Here is a 24831-nt window from a genome sequence, read left to right as displayed (position 1 = left end):
AGTATTTACCAGACATTTGACATGTAGAAAAAGATTTGACATATTTTAGTTCTGAAATAGAATGTCAGAATGGGGGTTAAGTCAAGCTTGAAGAAGTCAATCTGAATCCATGGATTTCTTTCTTTTTTTTTTTTTTTTTAAACTTTAGGTATTTTTGAAAAAGAGTTAATTATCCAATGTTAATTGACAGTGTTTTTGGTGGTCTTAAAAGTCATGCTGTGCTAATTAGGAAGAGGATGAAATATCTATTCTTTTAATCCTCTTTACAAAGGTTTATGAAATAGAAATATAGCACAAAATAGTGGGACATTAGGCAATGCATATTCTAATCAAGTCAAAACTTCAGTTTTTAACACCATTTCTCTTCTACATTTTTCATGAAGCATTTTTTTAATAAAGAATACTCTAAATTAAATACCACAGGAAGAAATAAAATAACAGAATATGTAAGAAAATATGGAGTTAAGTAGTACATTTTATACAATTAACTGTATTTATTATCATTTTTTATTATTCAATGCATTTTGCACATAAAAATGAAACAAGATTCTCTATAGCTGTGTCCTCAAAAATCAGGTTTTACTTTATGGTTCATGTCATAAATCAACACAGAGGGATGCAGGAGTGGTTTAAAGGCCACGGGAACTGATAATGTGTATTCTTGGCAGTTTTTCAGACCACACGATCAGTCAGAGTCTACAGTTCATTATTTCACTAGTCAATTAGAGGAGACAGAGCTTCTTATTACTGAACACTCCAAGGTATAGTGGGTCCTTTTCCCAGTTCAAACTGACCTTGGAATAAAGGAGCAAATTAGTTTTTCTACTTTATTCCAGAGTTAGGTTGGTTGCCTGTAATGTATGCACAGACAACTTCCCATTACAAAGAACCTTTAAGAAATAGTTAACTTTAAGAAATAGCTAAATCATGCTTGCACCTTAGATATGCATTTAATTTTAGAATTATAAAATTAGAAAAATATGATTCTATAAAACTCAAGGTCTAATTAGAAAAACATTTTTTGTTTTTCTAATTAGACCTTGAGTTTTATAGAATCCTTTTTGGCTGATCAGGTCAGTTTTTCACTGCTTGTCTCTCATTGTGATTTTTGACTGGAGAGTTTTTTTTTTTTTTATTACTTCCATTTAAATAAGAAACCATTAAAAACTCATTGGAACCCTGGGGTCGTGGTGGGGCTGCAGAGGGTTTGTGGGACCCACTTTGAAATTGGATGCAGCATGGTATGTGAGTTCATTGGGACAGGCTGTTTCCAAGCCCTTTGTCTGATTCCTGGAAGGTCTTCCACCGCTAAACTGTTGTTTGGCCCTGTGTGTGAGAGCAGAGGTTCTTAATAAAGGTGCTAAGAAAGAATGGAACACAGAAAAATAATTTAATATTTTCACTGTGACAGGGCTTCGCTAAGTTGCTGAGGCTGTTCTTGAATTTGTGATCCTCCTGCCTCAGTCCCCTGAGTTTCTGGGATAACAGTGAAGCTATCTGGATCTGAAAAAAAAAAAATTTAAGAGAAGATTTTCAAGCAACAAATTTTCTTAAATATAAACCTGTTTGGGACCTGTGACCCACCGGCAGAACAGGCCCAGCGGCCTGTGGAGGGGCAGAGCTGCACCCCCCAGCGCCTGCAAGGTAGGCGGAACTGTGACCACCAACAGAACAGGTCCAGCGGCCCGCGGAGGGGCAGAGCCACCAACTGCCCCTGCAAGGTAGGCAGACCTGCGACCCACTGGCAGAACAGGCCCAGCGGCCTGCCAGTGTGGTAGGCACATTGCCCCAATTGGAGGAGGAGCAGGGCTGCTGCCCGCGCCTGCGACGGAGACTTTGCAACTATACAAGAGCAATATAAATATATAGGGGGAAAAATCAATAACACAACAGTTTCACCAAGCAGAAAGAAACGCGATCAGTATGAAAAGACAAGGAAAGAAAGGACCATAAGCAATGCAGGTCAACTCAACTTTAGAAGAGGTAATATCTGCAGCAGATGGAATGTCAGATAAAGAATTCAGGATATACATGCTTCAGATGATCTCGAGTCTCAAGGAAGACATTAGACAGCAAAATCAGACAATGAAAGATCACTTCAACAATGAATTACATAAACAAATCCAAGAAGCAAAAGATCAATTATACAGGGAGATAGAGGTTATAAAAACCAAACAAACAGAAATCCTAGAAATGCTGGAAGCAATAAACCAACTTAAAAACTCAATCGAGAATACTACCAGCAGAGTAGAACACTTAGAAGATAGAACATCAGACAATGAAGACAAAGTATTTCAACTTGAAAAGAACATAGACAGCTCAGCGAGATTGTTAAGAAACCATGAGCAGAACATCCAAGAAATATGGGATAACATAAAGAGACCAAACTTAAGAGTCATTGGAATACAGGAAGGTATAGAGGTCCAAACCAAAGGAATGAGCAATCTGTTCAACGAAATAATACGAGAAAACTTCCCAGACTTGAAGAATGAGACAGAATCCCAAACCTAGAAGCCTACAGGACGCCGAATGTGCAAAATCATAAGAGAGCCACACCTAGACACATTATAATGAAGATGCCCACATACAGAATAAGGAGAGAATTTTAAAAGGTACAAGAGAAAGGAAGCAGATCACATTTAGGGGTAAACCAATCAGGATAACAGCTGATCTTTCAACACAGACTCTGAAAGCTAGAAGATCCTGGAATAACATATTTCAAACACTGAAAGAAAATGTGTTCCAACCAAGAATTGTGTATCCAGCAAAATTAAGCCTCAGGATGGAAGATGAAATTAAAACCTTCCATAATAAACAAAAGTTAAAAGAATTTGCAACTAGAAAACCATCTCTCCAAAAAATCCTCGGCAAAACATTACAGGAAGAGGAAATGGAAAATAACAATGAAAACCAACAGTGGGAGGTAGTGTAGTAAAGGGGGGGGGGAATAATCAAAGAGGAAAACAAACCATGTTTAGTAACATAAATAAACAAATATGGCTGGAAGAACAACCCATATCTCAATAATAACCCTAAATGTTAATGGCTTAAACTCACCAATTAAGAGACACAGGCTAGTAGAATGGATCACAAAACAAGACCCAACAATATGCTGCCTACAGGAGACGTATTTGATAGGAAAAGACATACATAGACTGAAGGTGAAAGGTTGGGAAAAATCATATCACTCATATGGACATCGGAAACAAGCAGGAGTGTCCATACTCATATCAAATAAAATAGATTTCAAGCCAAAGTTAATCAAAAGGGATAAAGAGGGACACTACATACTGCTCAAGGGAACCATACACCAACAAGACATAACAATCATAAATATATATGCCCCAAACAATGGTGCAGCTATGTTCATCAAACAAACTCTTCTCAAGTTCAAGAGTCTAATAGACCACCATACAATAATCCTGGGAGACTTCAACACACTTCTCTCACCACTGGACAGATCTTCCAAACAAAAGTTGAATAAGGAAACTATAGAACTCAATAACATAATTAATAACCTAGACTTAATTGACATATATAGAATATACCACCCAACATCAAGCAGTTACACTTTTTTCTCAGCAGCACATGGATCCTTCTCAAAAATAGATCATACATTGTGTCACAGGGCAACTCTTAGACAATATAAAGGAGTAGAGATAATACCATGCATCTTATCTGATCCATAATGGAATGAAACTGAAAATCAACGATAAAAGAAGGAAGGAAAAATCATGCATCACTTGGAGAATGAACAGTAGGTTACTGAATGATCAATGGATTATAGAAGACATCAAGGAGGAAATTAAAAAATTCTTAGAGATAAATGAAAACACAGACACAACATATCGGAATCTATGGGACACATTGAAAGCAGTTCTAAGAGGAAAATTCATTGCTTGGAGTTCATTCCTTAAAAAAAGAAAAAACCAACAAATAAATGATCTCATACTTCATCTCAAAATCCTAGAAAAAGAACAGCAAAAGAAGTAGAAGGCAAGAAATAATTAAAATCAGAGCTGAAATTAATGAAATCGAAACAAAAGAAATAATTGAAAAAATTGACAAAACTAAAAGTTGGTTCTTTGAAAAAATAAATAAAATTGACAGACCCTTAGCAATGCTAACAAAGAGAAGAGAGAGAACTCAAATTACTAGCATATGGGATGAAAAAGGCAATATCACAACAGACACTTCAGAAATACAAAAGATAATCAGAAATTATTTTGAATCCTTATACTCCAATAAAATAGAAGATAGTGAAGGCATCGATAGATTTCTTGAGTCATATGATCTGCCCAGATTGAGTCAGGAGGATATTGACAACCTAAACAGACCAATATCAATTGAGGAAATAGAAGAAACCATCAAAAGACTACCAACTAAGAAAAGCCCCAGACCGGATGGGTATACAGCAGAGTTTTACAAAACCTTTAAAGAGAAAGGAATACCAATACTTTTCAAGCTATTTCAGGAAATAGAAAAAGAGGGAGAACTTCCAAATTCATTCTACGAGGCCAACATCACCCTGATTCCTAAACCAGACAAAGACACTTCAAAGAAAGAAAACTACAGACCAATATCTCTAATGAACCTAGATGCAAAAATCCTCAATAAAATTCTGGCGAATCGGATACAAAAACATATCAAAAAAATTGTGCACCATGATCAAGTAGGATTCATCCCTAGGATGCAAGTTTGGTTCAATATACGGAAATCAATAAATGTTATTCACCACATCAATAGGCTTAAAAATAAGAACCATATGATCATCTCGATAGATGCGGAAAAAGCATTCGACAAAGTACAGCATCCCTTTATGTTCAAAACTGTAGAAAAACTAGGGATAACAGGAACATACCTCAATATTGTAAAAGCAATCTATGCTAAGCCTCAGGCTAGCATCATTCTGAATGGAGAAAAATTAAAGGCATTCCCTCTAAAATCTGGAACAAGACAGGGATGCCCTCTCTCACCACTTCTGTTCAACATAGTTCTCAAAACACTGGCCAGAGCAATTAGACAGACGAAAGAAATTAAAGGCATAAAAATAGGAAAAGAAGAACTTAAATTATCACTATGTGCAGATGACATGATTCTATACCTAGCAGACCCAAAAGGGTCTACAAAGAAATTATTAGAGCTAATAAATGAATTCAGCAAAGTGGCAGGATATAAAGTCAACACACATAAATCAAAGGCATTCCTGTATATCAGCGACAAATCCTCTGAAATGGAAATGAGGACAACTACTCCATTCACAATATCCTCAAAAAAAAAAAATACTTGGGAATCAACCTAAGAGGTGAAAGACTTATACAATGAAAACTACAGAACCCTAAAAAGAGAAGTATAAGAAGATCTTAGAAGATGGAAAAATATACCCTGTTTATGGATAGGCAGAACTAACATCATCAAAATGGCGATATTACCAAAAGTTCTCTATAGGTTTAATGCATTGCAATGCCAATCAAAATCCCAACAGCATTACTTGTAGAAATAGATAAAGAAATTATGAGATTCATATGGAAAAATAAAAGACCCAGTATAGCAAAGACAACTCTAAGCAGGAAGTGTGAATCAGTTGGTATAGCAATACCAGACCTCAAACTATACTACAGAGCAATAGTAACAAAAACAGCATGGTACTGGTACCAAAACAGGCAGGTGGACCAATGGTACAGAATAGAGGACACAGAAACCAATCCAGAAAATTACAACTATCTTATATTTGATAAAGGGGCTAAAAGCATGCAATGGAGGAAGGATAGCATCTTCAACAAATGGTGCTGGGAAACCTGGAAATCCATATGCAACAAAATGAAACTGAATCCCTTTCTCTTGCCATGCACAAAATTTAACTCAAAATGGATCAAGGAGCTTGATATCAAATCAGAGACATGCGTCTGATACAAGAAAAAGTTGGCTACGATCCACATACTGTGGGGTCGGGCTCCAAATTCCTCAATAGGACACCCATAGCACAATAGTTAATAACTAGAATCAACAAATGGGACTTACTCAAATTAAAAAGTTTTTTTCTCAGCAAAAGAAACAATAAGAGAGGTAAATAGGGGGCCTACATCCTGGGAACAAATCTTTACTCCTCACACTTCAGACAGAGCCCTAATATCCAGAGTATACAAAGAACTCAAAAAGTTAAACAATAAGAAAACGAATAACCCAATCAACAGATGGGCCAAGGACCTGAACAGACACTTCACAGAGGAGGACATACAGTCAATCAACAAGTACATGAAAAAATGCTCACCATCTCTAGTAGTCAGAGAAATGCAAATCAAAACCACCCTAAGATACCATCTCACTTCAGTAAGATTGGCAGCCATTATGAAGTCAAACAACAACAAGTGCTGGCGAGGATGTGGGGAAAAGGGTACACTTGTACATTGCTGGTGGGACTGCAAATTGGTGCAGCCAATTTGGAAAGCAGTATGGAGATTTCTTGGAAAGCGGGAATGGAACCACCATTTGACCCAGCTATTCCCCTTCTCGGTCTATTCCCTAAAGACTTAAAAAGAGACTGCTACAGGGACACTGCTACCTCGATGTTCATAGCAGCACAATTCACAATAGCAAGACTGTGGAACCAACCTAGATGCCCTTCAATAGATGAATGGATAAAAAAAAATGTTGCATTTATACACAATGGAGTATTAGCCTGCATTAAAAAATGACAAAATCATAGAATGTGCAGGGAAATGGATGGCATTAGAACAGATTATGCTAAGTGAAGCTAGCCAATCCCTAAAAAACAAATGCCAAATGTTTTCTTTGATATAAGGAGAGTAAGAACAGAGTTGGGAGGAAGAGCATGAGAAGAAGATTAACATTAAACAGGGGTGAGAGGTGGGAGGGAAAAGGAAAAAGAAGGGAAATTGCATGGAAATGGAAGGAGACCCTCATGGTTATACAAAATTACATACAGGAGGAAGTGAGGGGAAAGGGGAAAAAAAAAACAAGGGGGAGAAATGAATTACAGTAGAGGGGGTAGAGAGAGAAGAGGGGAGGGGAGGGGGGAGGGGGGATAGTGGAGGATAGGAAAGGCAGCAGAATACAACAGACACCAGAATGGCAATATGTAAATCAATGGTTGTGCAACTGATGTGATTCTGCAATCTGTATATGGGGTAAAAATGGGAGTTCATATCCCACTTGAATCAAAGTGTGAAATATGATATGTCAAGAACTATGTAATGTTTTGAACAACCTACAATAAAAATTAAAGAAAAAGAAACTCATTGGCATATCTCAGATATTATATGTAAGAATTATTAGTACATAGTCAACATACAAATTGTGGAGGAAACCATGCTATATTTTAAAAGTTAAAAAAAACCAAATTACCCGTTTGTTTCTTTCTTTGGTCTTCATTTCATCATGTACAATGGAAACATGCAAGAGAGAGAAAGTTTTAAGATATTTATTGAGTCATTCAATGAATTATTTCATATATAAAATTATTTTTGCATAGTTTCTTATGTTTGTCCAAAGCTTAGAAGGACACATATAAACAGTACACGTGGAAAAATGAGAATTCATACCCTATTTGAATCAAATGAATGATATGTCAAAATCATTGTATTGTCTTGAGCAATTAATAAAAAAAAATAATAATAAAAGAATTTGGAAGGAAATATTGACAGCTATATGAATCTCAGATGTAAACATCATTACATGATATTTCTATTAGAATTTGAATTTTTGCTCAAAATGTTATATGTTTTTATGGTCTTCCTCCTAAACTCTTTTATTTCCTCATATTGTTCCTTAAATAGGCTGCATGTATATCCTATGCATTTTGAGTGGTGCTATTGCCAGCCAGGAAGTTCTTAAAAAGTATTTTATTCATGGGTTTCTCACCTCCTAAATAGCATTAGGTGTTTACTTTATGCCTAAAGATAATTTACCTGATGTTCAACCCTAGATCTAATGTTTTATTGGCTATATTTTGAGTTGCTTTGATCCATAAAATTTGAGGGATTGGTCCAATTCACCATGGGACAGCTTGCAAAGAAATTCAGTACCTGTTTACTGAGTGGGTGCTATGTACCAAGCAGTTCATATGTGTTCTCATTTAATTTTTTTTTTTCAACAGCACAGTTTTCACATGATATGGGAACATGATGTGAGAGGGAGAGTATCATTTGGAATGTGTAGAGGTAGGATTCAAACTCTGGCCCATCTGCCCTTGCCTGGGCTCATTTTGCCATACCACCACCACCTGCTGATCGCCTGAAAAAAGGCACTTTGGCTGCCAAAACTGAGAGATATATCTTAGATTCCTCTGGGTTTGTATAAATTCACTTTAGAAGCTATATTCAGTTTTCAAAATTTTAAATAGTTGCTCACAAAGACACTACCCATGAGATGGCATTAGTGTCATTGGTGTTCCTGCCTGAACAATGAATTCATCTAGCTTTCTTCCTCTGATGTAATATGACTCCAGTGGACATGTTATAGGTATGCTCCCACTTGTCCTCTGTGGTTTCAGAAAGAATCTATGACTACTTAACTAACCTATTCTGTGGGGAGAGATTTCCTTCTTTACCAGGTAGATATTCATACAGGACCAACAATAATTTGTGATCCATGAAGCTCAGGAGAGAGGCCAGGCTTCTTGGGCCAAGACTCTAGCCCTGCTAATTAAAAAAAATTGCTTTATTCACCTATCATTGCATAAACAAACCATACATATTTAAGGCATATGATTTGATATATTTGACACTATCTACCTGTAAACCATTACCACAATTAAGACAGGGAGCATATTCTTCACCCCAATGCTTTATCATGCCCCTTGGTAATCCTTTTTCATCTCTCTCCACTATCTCTAAGCAACTTCTGATTTGTTTTATATCATTATAGATCAGTATGCAGTTTTTAGAATTTAATATAAATGTGATTATAATGTATTTTTGTTTGTTTTCTTTCATTTAACATCATTATTTTGAGACAGACCCATGTTATTGTATCTTCCAATAGTTCATTTCTTTGTTGAAAAGGAGTCTGTCATAAGAATATGCTGCTACTGTTGGTCAACTGCTCTGTTGATGAATATTTTGGTTGTTTCCAGTTCTTGGTTATTACAAGTAAAGCTGCTATGAACATTTGTGTACCTGTTTTTGAAAGAGTGTACACTCCAACTATATTGAGTGATTGTGAATAGTTTATTACATTTGCTATACGAGATAAGGCAATATTTTACCTTTACTGTTAAATTTTAACAGTAAAAATAATTTACAGTAAAGATAAATATAGTTTTTACACATAAATACTATGGTTAAAGTATTTAAACAGTGAAAATAATAATAGATGTCTTAATTTTCCAGTTGTGTTAAGAGAATAAAATGAGGTCTCTGATACAATAGTACTTGTGAGAGTATAAATCAGCTTTTATACAAATGAGTTAAAGTAAAGACAGTATAAGACTCTGAGTTTTGAGTCTTCTATGGAGATCTATCCCTATGAGGAAACAATTTCCTTCATATTAATTTTTTTTGCAATATAATGAGCATTCTTATTGATGACCAAAAGTTTGTCTTGCTCACAAACATATCATTTATTCTATTCAGGAGCCAAAATATTTTTCTGGTGGATTGAAGTCTTATGACATAGTTAACATCATTGGGAAAATGTGATCAAACTTACTTATAAGCATCTTTGGCAAGAATAAATCCTGACAGAGATAAACACTTGGAAAAGACTCTGCTTCCAGAGATATATGTTTAAAAGTTTTACTTTGAAAAATTTCATCACCTAACATTTTTGTTTCTTGATGCAATAGGCTTATTTTAGATTAGTTTTTTCATTTGCTAAAGGGAAGGAACAATCAACATTTAATCATTCATCAGGAGAACCATTTCCATCATTTCCTTTGGCTTTAGATTTAAAAATTTATTCTTTAACTGTAGTAGTTTATTCAGAAGGCCTTACCAACTATGCAAAATATTCTCCTATCACTTTTTATTTTTCTCTAATCCATCTGATTTCACTTGGAATGCTGCAGAGCAGCATCTTGAAATGTAGAGAAACGAGTTTGTTTTGGTAAATGTCAAGAGTTTCATCTTTTATAGCTTTCGTTTTTCAACATTTTCTTTCTTCGGAGTTATACAAATCAGGCGGCCAACAACTGTGCAAGAAATCACCTGTAAGTGCTCCTAGAAGCTCTTTCTCATAGATAGGGAAGCTCCTGGAGGAACTTCCAGTGTGGCTGCTTTCTCCCTTCTGCTCAAGGAACTGCATTCTGCTCATACCAGGGCAAGTATTTGCCCCGTCTGCACATTGTTAAACAAACAAACAGAAACAAAATCAAACCATCTTATGACCCTACCTGTAGAATAAAGAGAACTTCTTGCCTAAACCCACACACCTGCATTGGAGTGTCAGGATGGGGCTACTGGCCTGTTCCTGCCAAGGTGTTGGGAGCATGATCCTGCTTTATTGTGGCATTACATTATGATTTTGTTTCTCATATTTAAAATTTTAATTTAATAATCTTTGAGTGGTAATACAGTACTATGGTTCAGATATTAAAATAATATAAAAGTTATACTTTTAGAAGTCTTGTTTGTACCCTTGACCCTGTCCACCCCATTCCTTCCACCCCTCTGCATCCACTTTTCATTGGGTTTGCCTCTCTCTCCTGAGTAACACGGTTTGTTAAACCCAAGATAATATGTAACCTTTGATAGGAAACCATGCAATTTGTCACGAAGGCAAATTAATTGCTCCTTTTATTGGATTTGTCTCTCCTGAGGTATTTTCTCAAGAGGTTCATTAATAACATTGCTAAGGACAAGCAGTTGAGTGCTCTGTACAGGGCACTCTTGGCAGAGCTAAACAATTTAAAAATTGTTTCTGACTCCTGGAAAGAGTAACACAATTCCTGTGCCACTCCTGAAAAATCATGGGATTGAGGCAGGAAGTTAGATCTCCCACAGGCAGCCAAGATAAGGGCCTTGGAGAAGCCCAGGAAGGAAAGGGGACTTCATACCAACATGAAAGGAGATATTGGGTCTGAAAGACGTCCTGTGACTCGCTGTTCCCTGCCAGCATTAACCATATGCCTTCTTCTGACCTAGAATACCTACTTGTGTTCCTCACAACAGCAACCGCAGCAGCCCTTCCTTATTACCCTTGCCCTTACCCTCCCGCAAGGGTCTACCATAAGCAGACCCCTATCCAAAATGTTTCCTCTAACAGACATGACAAAAACTATCAGATAAGACCCAGCCTAATGATGTAAACAAGAGATTAAAATCATGCATTTGTGATTGGATTATTAAACTCAGAGTTCAGAGAGCTTGATTGGTTCATGCTAACATCTCTCACCCCACCAATCACCTGTGCTGGGCCATCAGATATGCCTTTTAAACCCCATAGATTACAGATACCCATTGATATCCTTCTCCTGTGGCCCCTCCCCTCTGGGACCTCTGTTTTCTTTCTTTCTGTTATTATAGTAAATTTTGTCACTTTACTCTCACCCTTGTTTTTGTGGATTTCATTCCTCAAATTCACAAGACAAAGAACCAGACTGCCTAGATCCAGTGTTACAGGATGTTCATGTTCTAATGAGATACATGTTCTAATGAGATACATCTAATGAATACATTCCTTTATCTGGAATATATTCAGCCACCAGGGCTTGGCAGAGCTAAACAATTGAGGGAAAAGTGACCTTATAATCCCTACGACATCACTTTTAGAAGAGAACAGGGAGAAAGTAATTTAAAAATTGAGAAAAGTCCAATTTTTTTACTTACCTAAATTCTAACACATGGATCTCTTTGAATCCTGGCAGTTTCTTAAATACCTTTTGCATCTGCAAGAGAGAAAGACATTTATGAAATATTCTTTGGTTCTACTGGGTCAGATCTTACCTATCTGTAAAAGCCTAAATACTTTTGATGATTAGGGGAAAAAAGGAAAATGAAAATTGAAATAATGAAAGAGGTCAAACTTCATTCTCAGTTATTTCTGAAATCCAGAGGAAAGTGTTTTGCTATTTATTTAAAAGCCATAATTGAGTAGTTTTGACCTGTTTTAATGGCTACTTTATATAACAACTTTAATGTGGTATTTGGAGGAAACATTTTGGCTACAGGATTTTCACTTATATAGTAATAATATATTTTCTGACTGTATAACTGTAGTGACTATAATGTTTTCACTACAATATTATATGAATTGAATTAGATGACTTGGAAAATATCTATAATAATAAAGATGGTATTAAATTCAAAATGGCTGCTATACTTAAACAAAGTGGTAGAAACAGACTGTAATAGATAGGTTTGCTCTTAGAGTCAGGTAGACTGCACAGGTTTTCTTAATTAATTTGCTCTTGTTAATGATACCTGAGGAGGGTTCTCTCCAGGCTATTCTTTTTGGCTCTCTCCTAATCCAGTGGCATTTCTCATTACTTCTTAACAGAGTCCTGCTCTTTCCTGGTTCCTTTACCATCTCTCTTACCACTGTCTTCTTTGTTCTACCCTATTCCTTTCTTTACTCTGTACTTTAAATACAAGGAGTCCACATGTCTCCATCCTCAGCCTTCTCAGCTTCCTCATCTTTCTTACTCTTCTGTTTATTCCACAGTAGGCACTGTGTTAGGCTGTGGGGACCCCTGCCCAAATCGGGGTCATTCTCTTTCACAGATCTGCCTTTTCCCCTTGACTATCCATCTCAGTCAGGATCAGAAAGGACAGAATCCACAGATACCCTCTCACATGTAGCCACACACTCCTGTTAGTTTGAAGCCCACAATGTCTTTTGTTTTCACCATATTCTTCTTATTCCTGGCTGGTTCTCCTGCCCTATTACCTCTCTTGCATTCCTGAAAGGGGTTTCTGAGTATGTGTGAAAAAGGAGGAGAAATGGTTCTTTGAGTGCCATGTTTTTTCAAAGTGAGTTAAGCATTCCATATCTGTTGCTCTTCATTAAAAATGAAGTACAGACTGAGGAGTGGGATAGCTGGTTCAAATGGGGTTCCATTCCAAGTTTTCTAAGGAATCTCTATACTCCTTTCTGGATTGGTTACACCAACTTGCAGTCCTACCAGTAATGTATGAGTGTGCCTTTCCCACCACATCCTTGCCAACACTTTTGTTGCTTAAAAATAGCATACTACAATGACACAGCCACATCAATATTTTTAGCAGCACAATTCACAATAGCTAAATTGTGAAACCAACCTAGATGGATAAATGGATAAAGAAACTGTGGTATATATACACAATGGATTACTTCTCAGCATTAAAAGAAAATAAAATTATGGCATTTTCAGATAAATGAATGGAGTTGGAGATTATCATACTAAGTGCAGTAAGCCAATCCCCCAAAAGCCAAAGGCCAAATGATTTCTCTATAAGTGTATGCTGATCCATAATGGGAGTGGAGACATGGGAAGAATGGAGGAACTTTGGATTGAGCAAAGGGGAGGGAGGAAAGGGAAGAGGGTAGGAAAGATGGTAGAATGAAATGGACATCATTACCCTAGGTACATATATGATTTTGCATGAATGGTGTGACTCTACTTTGCATACAGAAGAGTGAAAAATTGTGCTCCATTTGTGTACAATGAATTAAAGAACATTCTGCTGTCATGTATAACTGTTTAGAACAAATAAAAAACATACATTTAAAAAATCCTGTAATGGTATGCACTGTCTGTTGAGTAAAGTCCAATTCTTTAGAAAGGCATTTCAGAACTTCCTGAATCTTATCCCCCAGCCCAGCTGCCATACCAGTCACACTTCTTGCCTTCATTATCCCTTGGCCAATATTGTCTCCTCTAGTGACATTAAACTTACCCTTGCCCTTCTCCCATCCTACATGCACTTCTATTTCTCTAGGTACCTATGTTATGGATTCTTTTTCTTTTTTGTTTTTTGGAGGTAGGTACCTGGGATTGAACTCAGGGGCACTCAACCACTGAGCAACATCCCAAGCCCTATTTTATTTATAAACAGGGTCTCACTGTTGCTTAGGGCCTTGCCATTGCTGAGGCTGGCTTTGAACTTGTGATCCTCCTGCCTCAGCCTCCAGAGCTGCTGGGATTATAGGTGTATACCACTGCACTCAGCCTGGATTTTTTTTTTTTTTTTTAGCCCAAGATGACCCCCCCATCTTCTGCTCATTGACTGCTTCCCCTGCCCATACCCATTTGCAAAGCCAGATTGAACATCTTGCCAACTGGAAAGCTTTTGTAGAGTTCCAGGATTAGGTGAAGTTACTTCTTTCCTCTGCACTCTAGATATTATTACAGTATATCACACATAGGCTTGTAAGGCACATATCAGTTTTCTTCTGAGATCATGCTCCTTAGCTGCATAAATTATGACTTGTGCATTCATTTTTACCTGCTTTGTTCTTAGTTTCTAGCAGATTGTCATTCACATAGTAGGAACTCAGAAAATATTATTTGAATTGAGTGTATCTCTTTATTCTCTAAACTTGTCAACATGTCACTGTGTAGTCACCAGATCTAAAATTACTGCTGACTCTACCTGTGCCAAGTATGAGAGCAGTGATGGACAGATAATCCCCAAATCACTCAAACTGGACTTTGGGCTGCATCATGATATTTTTTTGCCCCCAGAAGGCTCATTTACCTTCTAATTACATTTCCTTGTATCAGTATTAAAAAGAGTTTTCCTTTCCTGCATGTATAGGAACTCCAATGATGGGTGATAAGAAGAGCCTTGTGTAGACCTGTGTTAAAATAATGGTTCTACTATTTCTTTTTTAGCTGCAAGACCTTGAATTTATTGCTTAATCTCTGAATTTTCATCTTCTTAGCCCAAATGGGATAACAATACTGATGCTACAAGGTTGCTGTAAGGAATATCTAACAGGTAATAGGTGCCTGGCTCACTCTGGCAGAGTTGGTGACACTAAATTACTTATTTGCCTATACTCTACCTTGCCTACTAGATTACTAGGGACTTTGAGGGCCTAATTTTCTTTTACTTCCCCAGTGACCACACAGCATGGAACCTAGCAAGGGCAGAGTCAGATTTCAGACTTTTTTTTTTTTTTAACTCAATAGGGGAGGGCAGGGTGAGGGTCCCTAAAGATATTAGGGACAAATGGCCTGGTAGTAAGTTTCTGTGCCTCCACCCCTGTCCTGCTATGGGTTTAACAGAGAACTAGGAGTCTGAGCTCTGTACAGCTGATCTTTATTATGGAGCGGGAAAGGGCTATATGTACATACTTCAGATCTGCTTTGGTCTCCTGTGATAAACAGCTTTGGGGCTACAGGGAATTTGTTGTGCTGCTCCAGTAATAGCACCAGGGACTGAAGGTTTAAATGTGAGCTGCAGTGTTTAGAGCAGGAGAGTCAGAGACAGCTATACATATGAAAACAGTCAATCAAGGAAAGAACTGCCTCTGTAGAAGCAGTTGCTGCGCTGACAGCAGGGAACAGCACTGGGGAGAGCTGTCCTGCCCTCCAGGAATGCTCCACAGCACTGGCTCTGGTGGAGAGAATTTATTGTTTGTGTCCATGCCCGCTTTGTGAACCTGTCTGCAATTGATTAAGAATCAGCTTTGCTTAGGAGGGTGTAGACAGTGTCTAGGGAGGAGACAAAAGACTTCAGTTAATTCTGCTAAGTAATCTTCTGGGGGACCTTCCAATCATGGAGCTCTAACCACTTAATTGCTAATTAAGTGCCCAGTTAACCTATTAATAACACTAAATGCACAGGGGTCTTCTCCCTGAGTCTGCTGTAATGGGGCTGTAAAAAAAGCAGCTCTGTTGAGTTCCCAGTGAATTGTTTGCACAAGAGAAAGCATTCAGACAACAGCTAAGCGATTCCTTTTGACATTGTATTAAATTTCTCATTAGGTTTATTGTGGAAATTAAATTACAGCAGAGCACTGTCCATTAATTCCTGATGGGCCTGAATGGTTGTGCTAATGTAGCTTTGGGTTGTGGTGGGCTGACTGGTTGTCTGAAGGCAGGCCTTGAGGTGGTCCTGCCCAGGAGCCTGGGAGGAGAACAGATGCTGTAAGCAGAGGCTCCATCTTAGAGAAATCCGACTGTTAAAAGGGAACCAGCAGGAATAAGTTGATGGGTCTTTGAGTTCAGACTGGCCAAGATATCCTCTTCTGTACCTGGCACGTTTTTCAGAGACTACAAGGAGGGTGGTGCTCATTTGAGGACGATGCAACAATAGTCCTTTCCTCAACAATATTTATTTGGGAAAAATTAGGAAGTGTAGCATAGTGATTAAGAGCAATGGTTCTGATGCCATATGTCCTGGATTGAATCTTGGGTTTGCCAGATAACAGATGCCAGATAATATCTTTGGAAGATAATAATTAGTTTTATTGTGCCTCAGTTTTCTCACCTATAAAAAAGGGAAATAATATTACTTACTTATGTGATTGTGTGAAAAATCAAAAGAGTTAGTACCATGTAAAGCATTAAGAACAGTGTTCACTATTATTTCTTTTTACAGCAGTTAAAAAGCTAGACTCAGAAAGGGACTTTGAGGTTATCTTTGATTTCTAAGACTGGGGAAAGCATGATCCCCAAATGTTCAATGCTAATTCTTGGCACAAATGGGAATTGAAACTTAGATTTTAAAAATACCTCAATGTATTTCTGTTATTTTCCATTTAGGTGCTTAGAAAATTAACAACACGTCAGTGATGAGTCTATGGCCAATTATCTGACTTTGAAGATACTCTGAGTATATTAAAAATTTGCCAAAAAGAATGTTTCAAAGAACAAATGGAAAAGTTAACAAACTTTTAAAAGCTCATTCTGTCTAATAACCCATGTCTAAGTACTTGTGTGGTTCCTAAGCTGAGTATTTCTCTTTGAAGTTTTATAGAAATGATGCTTTGTATTTTATTGACTGAATGCTGATGCAGAGTGGGGTTGGAGGTTAAGAATATTTCACATCTTCATCTTTTCTCTGGGTAAGAAGAGATAAGTATTAAATTCTTCAAACATGAGAAGCAGGTGCCCTTTTGTTCTCTGGCCATGCAGAGTAAGATTCATGCACACTTGGGCTATCCATAAACGTGGTTCACAGTTATATAATCTCATGGTGCTTCTATTTTTCAGAGGCATTTATAACAATTACTGTCCCAAGCTCTGCCTTAGGAGGTTAGGCTTCAGAAGTTAAACAATTCCTGCTCTTGAGGGGAAGAAAGCTTATACCCTGGTGGTGGTGAGGGTGGTTTGTGAGGAGGGAAGAATAGAGATAGCAAAGGCATAAACATGTAAACAGTGACCTCAAGACAGGGTCATCAGTGATGTGACAGCAGTGTACTAGGTTTTTGTGAACTTGGCAGACAGGTACTGAAGTCAGAATGGGTGGAGGGAACCCTCTGTGACAGTATACCTAAAATGAGGCTTGGGGAAGAGCATTCTGGACCAACAAGGCAGCATACATAAAAGCTAAAAGTGAGGAAAATTTGCAAATAGTTTTGTATTTCTAGAAACTAGAGTGCAAAGGGGATGAAAGAAACTGGTGTAAGATGGGGCTTAAAAGGAAGGCAAGGGCCTTATCAAAGCTTGTAGATACTACACAGCAGAGTCATTGGATTTACCCTGCAGAAAATAAAACAGCATTTGAATTCAGGGACAGACACATGTGATAATTGATGACATGGACAATATAATTGCTTTCTCCTTATCACTCATAAAAAATGTCATGTCTTTCAATTCATCAAACTGTAAAATGTAAATATTATGTAGAGACAAAGATTGGGTATTAGAATTCATATTTCAACCCACTATATTGTGTAGTTGGTTCCTATGTAGTCATTTTATTTTATTTTATTCCTTTAGAATTGTAATCCACATTACTGATATATGATTGACTGAATATATATGAAAGAACTGAATATATTTAATGTATAAAACTCAATGAGTTTTGAGATAACTATATACTCATGAAAGCATCACCATAATTATCATTTACACAGAATTTCTGTGGTATCGGTTAAATGAGGTTTAAAAGCCTAATACTATTTAAAGAAAATCTGAAGGTAAATAACATTTAAGAATGGAAAAGAGAATGGACAATTTGTGCACATTCTAGGACTTATTGTAGTGTTTCTTTTCTTTTTGATAATTAAAAATGGATGCCTGGTCACAAGAAGTGGCAAATACTATCCCAAAGGGTATGTGTTCTGTTAACTCCCACACTCTGAGCCACTGTTGGGATATAGTTGTGTGGCACTGTCCACTCACCTGCAGCTGTGACTTTCCTGCCATCTCCTGGTAGTAAGTGGAGTGGGAGTCAGAAAGCTCTGCCTTGAACTTCTGGTTTGGCAGAGAGATGCTGAACTCCACCCTCTGCTCCAGTGGGTCCTCCTCCAGCGGGTCCTCTGAAACATTAGTGAGTTCAGTCTCTTGTTCCTGAGTCAAAAAATAAGGATTCCTATTAATGTAAGCCAGAAACACATGATATATCATATAACATATTGATACTGTATCTAGAGGTATATTATGCAGGCTCAGGTGCTTTTAGATTAAAAGTCTTAGTGATCAGAGGAGGTCTCTGAATTTCGTGAGGAATTAAATTAAGTACCAAAGCTCCAATGAGTTAGCTATTATAGAATCCTTGAGAACTCTGTTATTCTGAGTCTGTGATCTTCATGAAAAAAAAAATATATATATACATACATATAACACTCCTTACCATATATATCCTTTCACTCATCATGCATGAAAAATGTCATGTCTTCTTCACAGAAGAATATAATCAATTAACAAATATATATATATATATTCAACATCTCTAGCAATTAGAGAAATGCAAATTAAAACTACACTGAGGCTGATGCAGGAGAATGGTGAGTTCAAAGCCAGCCTAGCAAAAGGCAGGGAACTAAGCAACTCAGTGAGACCCTGTCTCTAACTAAAATACAAAATAGGGCTGGGGATGTGGCTCAGTGGTCAAGTGCCACTAAGTACAATCCCCAGTAACTGCCCCCAACCAAAAAAACCCCATACACACAAAAACCAAAAAACTACACTGGGATTTCATATTACTTCAGTTAAGAATGGCAATAATCAAGAATAAAAGTAATAATAAATGTTGGTGAGGATGTGGGAGAAAAGACACTCATACATTGCTGGTGAAACTGCAAGTTGGTGCAACTCCTCTAGAAATCAGTATGAAAATTCCTCAGAAAACTTGGAATGGAACCACCATTCGACCCAGTTATCCCACTCCTTGGTATATACCTAAAGGACTTAAAATCAGTATAATATAGTGATATGGCCACATAAATGTTTATAGCATCTCCATTCACACTAGCCAAGCTATGGAACCAAACTAGGTGCCCTTCAGCAGATGAATGGATAAAGAAAATGTGGTACATATACACAATAGAATATTACTCAGCCATAAAAAGAATGAAATAATGGCATTTGCAGCTAAATAGATGAAACAGAAGACTATCATGCTAAGTGAAATAAGCCAATCTTAAATAAAATTATACTCCATCTATACATAGTATGTCAAAACACATTCTACTTCATGTATAACTAAAAAGATCAAATAAAAAATAAAAAATGTCATATCTTAAAATTGATCAATATGTAAAACTGGAAATCTTATGTAAAGACAAAGTATTATGAGTGAAAAATTTGTATTTCAATCCATCATATTCTCTAGTGGTGCTTAAGTAGTCATTTTATATTATCATATATATTGATGGTGCTTCATCAGGATTGTACCACATTGTTGTCTGACTTAGCAATACTTTTTGTTGAGGATTGGATTAGAGATGGTAACCTGCAGATAATGAGATACTATTTAATAGTCCTTTGTAGAGAAGAATCTAGAATTAATTAGAACATCTGCACTCAAACTTCACATTGAAAATAAAAAGTCCTATCAGGCCAGAAGAGAGTTTGAAATTTTTTTCAGAAGGAATGACATATTTGGGCCACCTTTGGAGGCATGTGGCTGAGAATGGAAACACTGTTCTGAAGATGGGAATTTGATCTTGATCACAAAGGGCCAGGGGTAATCCTTCTTGCCTGTTGGCTTGGAAACCAGCAGGGGTGGCTCAGTGCCCTGAATGCACTTGAGTCCCCAGGATACAGGGTAAGCCTGCTGCTGAGTTTCCAAGTTGGGGTTGTCAGATTTTCTGAGTACTCAGACGACACTGAAAGCTATACAGATTTCTCACAAAAGTAAGAAATATGACTGTAGAAAATGGAGTGGGTCTCTGGTCTAATGAAATTAGAGTTAAGGGAGCTGAAAAAAGAGAACAACCATGAAGGACAGAAATCAGCTGGCTGGTGGCAGACATGTTCTCATTTCTGGCGACAAGGTCTCCCCTTCCATGGACATGAACAACTGGATGACCTCCAGCTGTAGTGGGACACATAGAGGATGTGGGTTCACATTTAATCAGCTCCTGACAATTTATTTAGGAGAATTTCATCCATTCATTTAAAAATATCCATTGAATATCTGTGTGTATCACAGTGCCAGGATCTATGGGGCACTAAGAGAAAAGGATGGCATCTGGTATTATCCTCTAGAAGCTTAACATTCATTAGGCACATTTGAAATTTATATGAATAACTAATTAGAAAAAATTAAAAATTTAATTAAAAAAAGAAATTCAGATGAAACAAATACATTTTAAAAATGTACTACTGAGAAGTTATTCTCAGCCACTTAAAGTTTTCATTGTCTTTACCGTTTAAAGATTATTTTCATTAACAAATGATAATTGTATATGAGATGTTTTGATATATATTTACAATGTGGAATGATTACATCAGGCTTATTAACAAGTCCATCATTTTAAATACTCATCACTTTTTTTGTGGAGAAAACATTTAAATCTACTCTTTCAGCAATTTTGAAATATGCAATGCAATATTATTGATTAGAGTCAGCATTCTTTGCAATAGATCACTAAATTTTCCTCATGTCTAACTGAAACTTTGTGCCCTTTGATGAATATTCCTCTTTCACCATCCAACCATCCTTCCCCAGACTCTGTGTTGTTTATAAAGAACGTTTATGAAATGGCTTAGATTTTCATCCCTCTCCCTCACCACCATCAGACTCCCTATTATCTATGGGTTAAAACCAGACTCTCTTTCTAGCATTTAAGGCTCTCCATAGTATTTTTCCAGCCTGCTTGAAAAAATTCTCTCCCTTCTCCTATAGTCTGACAGATTGCCCAGAAAGAGCATGTTCCTGCTAGTTTCCTCATTGAAGACCCTCCTCACTTCTCCCCATCTTCAGCAATCACACACACACACACACACACACACACACACACACACACACCCCATCCCTCCCCCACATTCACACATGCTTTTTTTCTTCTTACTAATAATTCATGATATGTCTAAAATAATACTTCCTCTGACCTCCTAGGGTCTAGAAATATTTGCCCGCTCTGTACTCCTGTAGCACTGACAGTTAGAACTCTTCAAATACTCACCTGGAGTCTTTTTATGTACAAACATTTTTGCCCTGCATGATTCTCATATGCCACTGAATCTTTCAAACCAAAAAATACAGGGACAGTTTATTCACGAAAATCAGTGAATATACATGACTAAGGATTGCATCCCCTGCAACCTGCCTGGTTTAATCATTTGGTCTCAGTCTGTATACCTGCCATCTTCAATCAAAACTTTTAGACTATTTTGTCAGATTTAATTGCATTATAACTTCATAAAGGTAGGGGCTGTGTCTTGCTCATCTTGGGATCTTTGGTGCACAGTCCAAAGCGTATTCTAGTAAAATGTTTGCTGAGCGAAGAAATCGGTGATAGATATACAATAAAAAGGTTAAGAAGCTAAAGTGATGAATACTGAATGGAATATTTGGGGGATATTTACACAGAGAGAGACCAATATTAGATTTTGAAGAAGACGGGATATAAGTCATATGAGAAAAATGACCAACTAGTTATCTTAGAAATTTTATAGTAAATATATTTGAAACTATAGTCAATTGTTTTTTTCCCACAGTACTTTCCCTGTTGATGAAGCAGGATTTTTCAGAGAAAAACAGCATAGTGTAGTTTAACCAAACCTGCAGACATCTGGCCTAAAGAACAGAGAGAATGGTCAGCAGGATTCTAATTTTTGATTTCTCATTCAGAGCTGGAGAGACTGAATTTTCTGCCCTTGCCCTGCAGCTGACCTGTGCTTCATAAGGATGGCATGAAGGGTAGAGGTCTCCCAGGCCACGGGGGCAAGTGGGCATGGTTGCTCTGGCAATGTATCAAGGATGTGGATCCAGGTTCTAGTTTTCAATCTCGTTTCTGTCCCCTTAATTGTCTGTTGCCCACCTTCCCAACCTATTACTCATTGGTAATGAGGACAGTGATTCCCTGCCTTGGCTCTGGTGTCTGGGCTCCAAGCATTTTGGGGAGCTTAAACACTTCCCTGTTTTCACAATCAACATTAAATTCTATAACAATCCTCTCATCTACATACTTCTTCACTCACAGTATGACCATGCTCCTCTTCCTGAGAACATAGTTTCTATTTTCATTCAGTCTGATTTGAAGAGTTTTGGTCATTCTGATATTTATCTACCCATGGTGGACATGACTTTTTGTTTGCAGGGGGTTATATAGTGGAGAAGGTGATTCATTGATGGATTCACTCACTCTAATGCCTGGTGAGTACCTACTCTTTGTAAGGTTCTGTTAGGTATTGAGGGGGAAACAGGCAGGTGAAGAGCTAGATTGACTCAGAACTTCTTACTGTTGTAGGCTTGTTGGTGTCATTGAGGCTACCGAGAATTTCATTGAGGTGTGTGTCATCAAGAGCAAGAGGAAAGTGCCCGACTGAGCCATTGGCAACATCTGTGGAAATTAAAAAAAAAAAAGACACAAAAATGAGATTAGAGGAATTTAAATTAGAACAAGGTCAAAATTCCATATGCCTTTTCTGTCATTCTGGAGTTTATAGATGTTAAATGCATTCTGAATTCATTTTTCTAAGGTCACATAAATATGTTCTTGAAGAAAATATAACCCATACTCTCAATTACAGTAAATTCTTCATTCTTCCTTCAGAACCCAAGTTTGGTGCACCCTCTACATATGATGCAGTTAAATACTTCTGCCTAGTGAGCTCTCATTAGTTTTTCTTTTTGTGATTACCTAAAATATGTGAAGGTAGATATTTACTTTGAATTTATTCTTTCCCATGTTTTCTTACAACATAACCCAAGTCTTTAAAACTTAGATTGCTTTAGCAATCTTTAGGGCATTAAAATTTTAATCATAAAATTCAAGAGATGAAAGAATATTGAGATGTTATCAATTCACCTGTTTTAGAACAGACCACCATAAACCGTGTCAGATATTTGGCAAATGTTTTGATATGTATAAAGATCTCATGGAATGGAAGTCTAGGTTCTAACCAAGGAAAGAAAAAATATTACTGTAATATAAATTTCTTACAATTTTATAATACATTTTTATTAAAAACATTCTGGGAAAATAGTGTTATGATTAATTGGTATACAGATAACTGAAAGTGTTTACCATTTGAATCTTAGGCATCACATGGAATATATTATTTTCAAACATTAAAAACTGGACATACCAAAATGTGATATTATCTTTCCTGGCTCTCTGAGGAGTGTGTAGTGCCTGGAAATCAGCAGTTAAGTGGTCACTTGTCACTGTGAGGTTCTGTGAAGTCATTGTACTGTTATGGGTTTGTTGTTCCTAGTGAGTAGAGGCAATGGGTATTAGAGTCATCTGGGGAAGGTGACTTTTTAAAAATATATATTTATTTATTTTTAATTTTTTTTGTAGTTGTCGATGGATAGACTGCCTTTATTTTATTTGTTATGTGGTGCTGAGGATGGAACCCAGTGCCTCACGTGTGCTAGGCAAGTGCTCTGCCACTGAGCCACATCTGTAGCCCAGGAAGGTAATTAAAAAAATATATATATATTTTAAATTTATCCATAAACTCACACATACTTATGGTATTTCATATAATGGTTTAATTACATGTATGCATTGTGTACTGTTCAAATCAGGATAAAAATGTCTCCTCAAACATTCATAATTTCTTTGTGGCAGAAATGTTCAATATCCTTTCTCCTAGTTTTTAAAAAAATTCATAGTAAATTATCATTATTTTTATAGTCATGATATGATAGAATATTAGAGAAGATGATATTTTGAGGTAAGAAAAACATACATATCCTTCGGCATAACAGCTTCTCCAAGTATGTGGTTCTTGGCATCTTCCTCTGCAACTCTAGATGAAAAACTCTGTTGAAGGTGTTCTGCATCCCTGAATTCCCTATAATGTCACCAATTTAAGGTGTTTTCAAGTTTAATAATTATCTAAATAATTGGTTAATACTAAATTTTTTTTGTTATGAAAAAAATGCTTAGCTAATATCCTAGAACATTTTGGTTATCTTTGTATTATTCTACTTTATTGCCATGAAAAGAGAAATTATCCAATTAAAATTAAGAGCAGCTATGGGGTAGACTGGGTTTATCTTCTAGTGCCTTTAATCCCCTTTGAAGAAGTTTCATTCTTCCTTCACACCTAAGGTACCTAATAATATTTCCTATCAAAATGCAATCTCAGGAAACTATTGTAACCAAAATGTTTAGTTAACTTTGTGTAATTGAAAAACTCAATTGTAATAAAAGTCTGACCCTATTTAATGTTCTCCTATCCCTGAGAATGTTGCATTTACACTTTAAGAATTCAAGGTTCAGATCAAGGATAGGGAAGTTTAATTTCCAAATCATAAACGTATATATCTAAATTTTACTATAATTGCAAAATTTATCAGTATCGATGATGTAGAG

At 36.8% G+C, this 24831-nt stretch overlaps 1 protein-coding gene across 1 annotated transcript in view; it reads right to left on the bottom strand.

Annotated features, from left to right (window-relative positions):
* LOC143402489 (interphotoreceptor matrix proteoglycan 1-like) overlaps window positions 1-24831 on the bottom strand; it is a 142141-nt gene that overhangs the window by 78352 nt on the left and 38958 nt on the right. The window contains 4 exon segments of the mRNA XM_076859992.2: window positions 7366-7386; window positions 11787-11845; window positions 18236-18403; window positions 22745-22845. Coding sequence (XP_076716107.2) covers window positions 7366-7386; window positions 11787-11845; window positions 18236-18403; window positions 22745-22845 — 349 coding nt within the window.

This window comes from Callospermophilus lateralis, chromosome 6, assembly GCF_048772815.1.
Source record: "Callospermophilus lateralis isolate mCalLat2 chromosome 6, mCalLat2.hap1, whole genome shotgun sequence".
Lineage (NCBI taxonomy): Eukaryota > Metazoa > Chordata > Mammalia > Rodentia > Sciuridae > Callospermophilus > Callospermophilus lateralis.
Note: the sequence above shows the minus strand (reverse complement) of the source record. Positions and strands in the feature narration are given on the sequence as shown.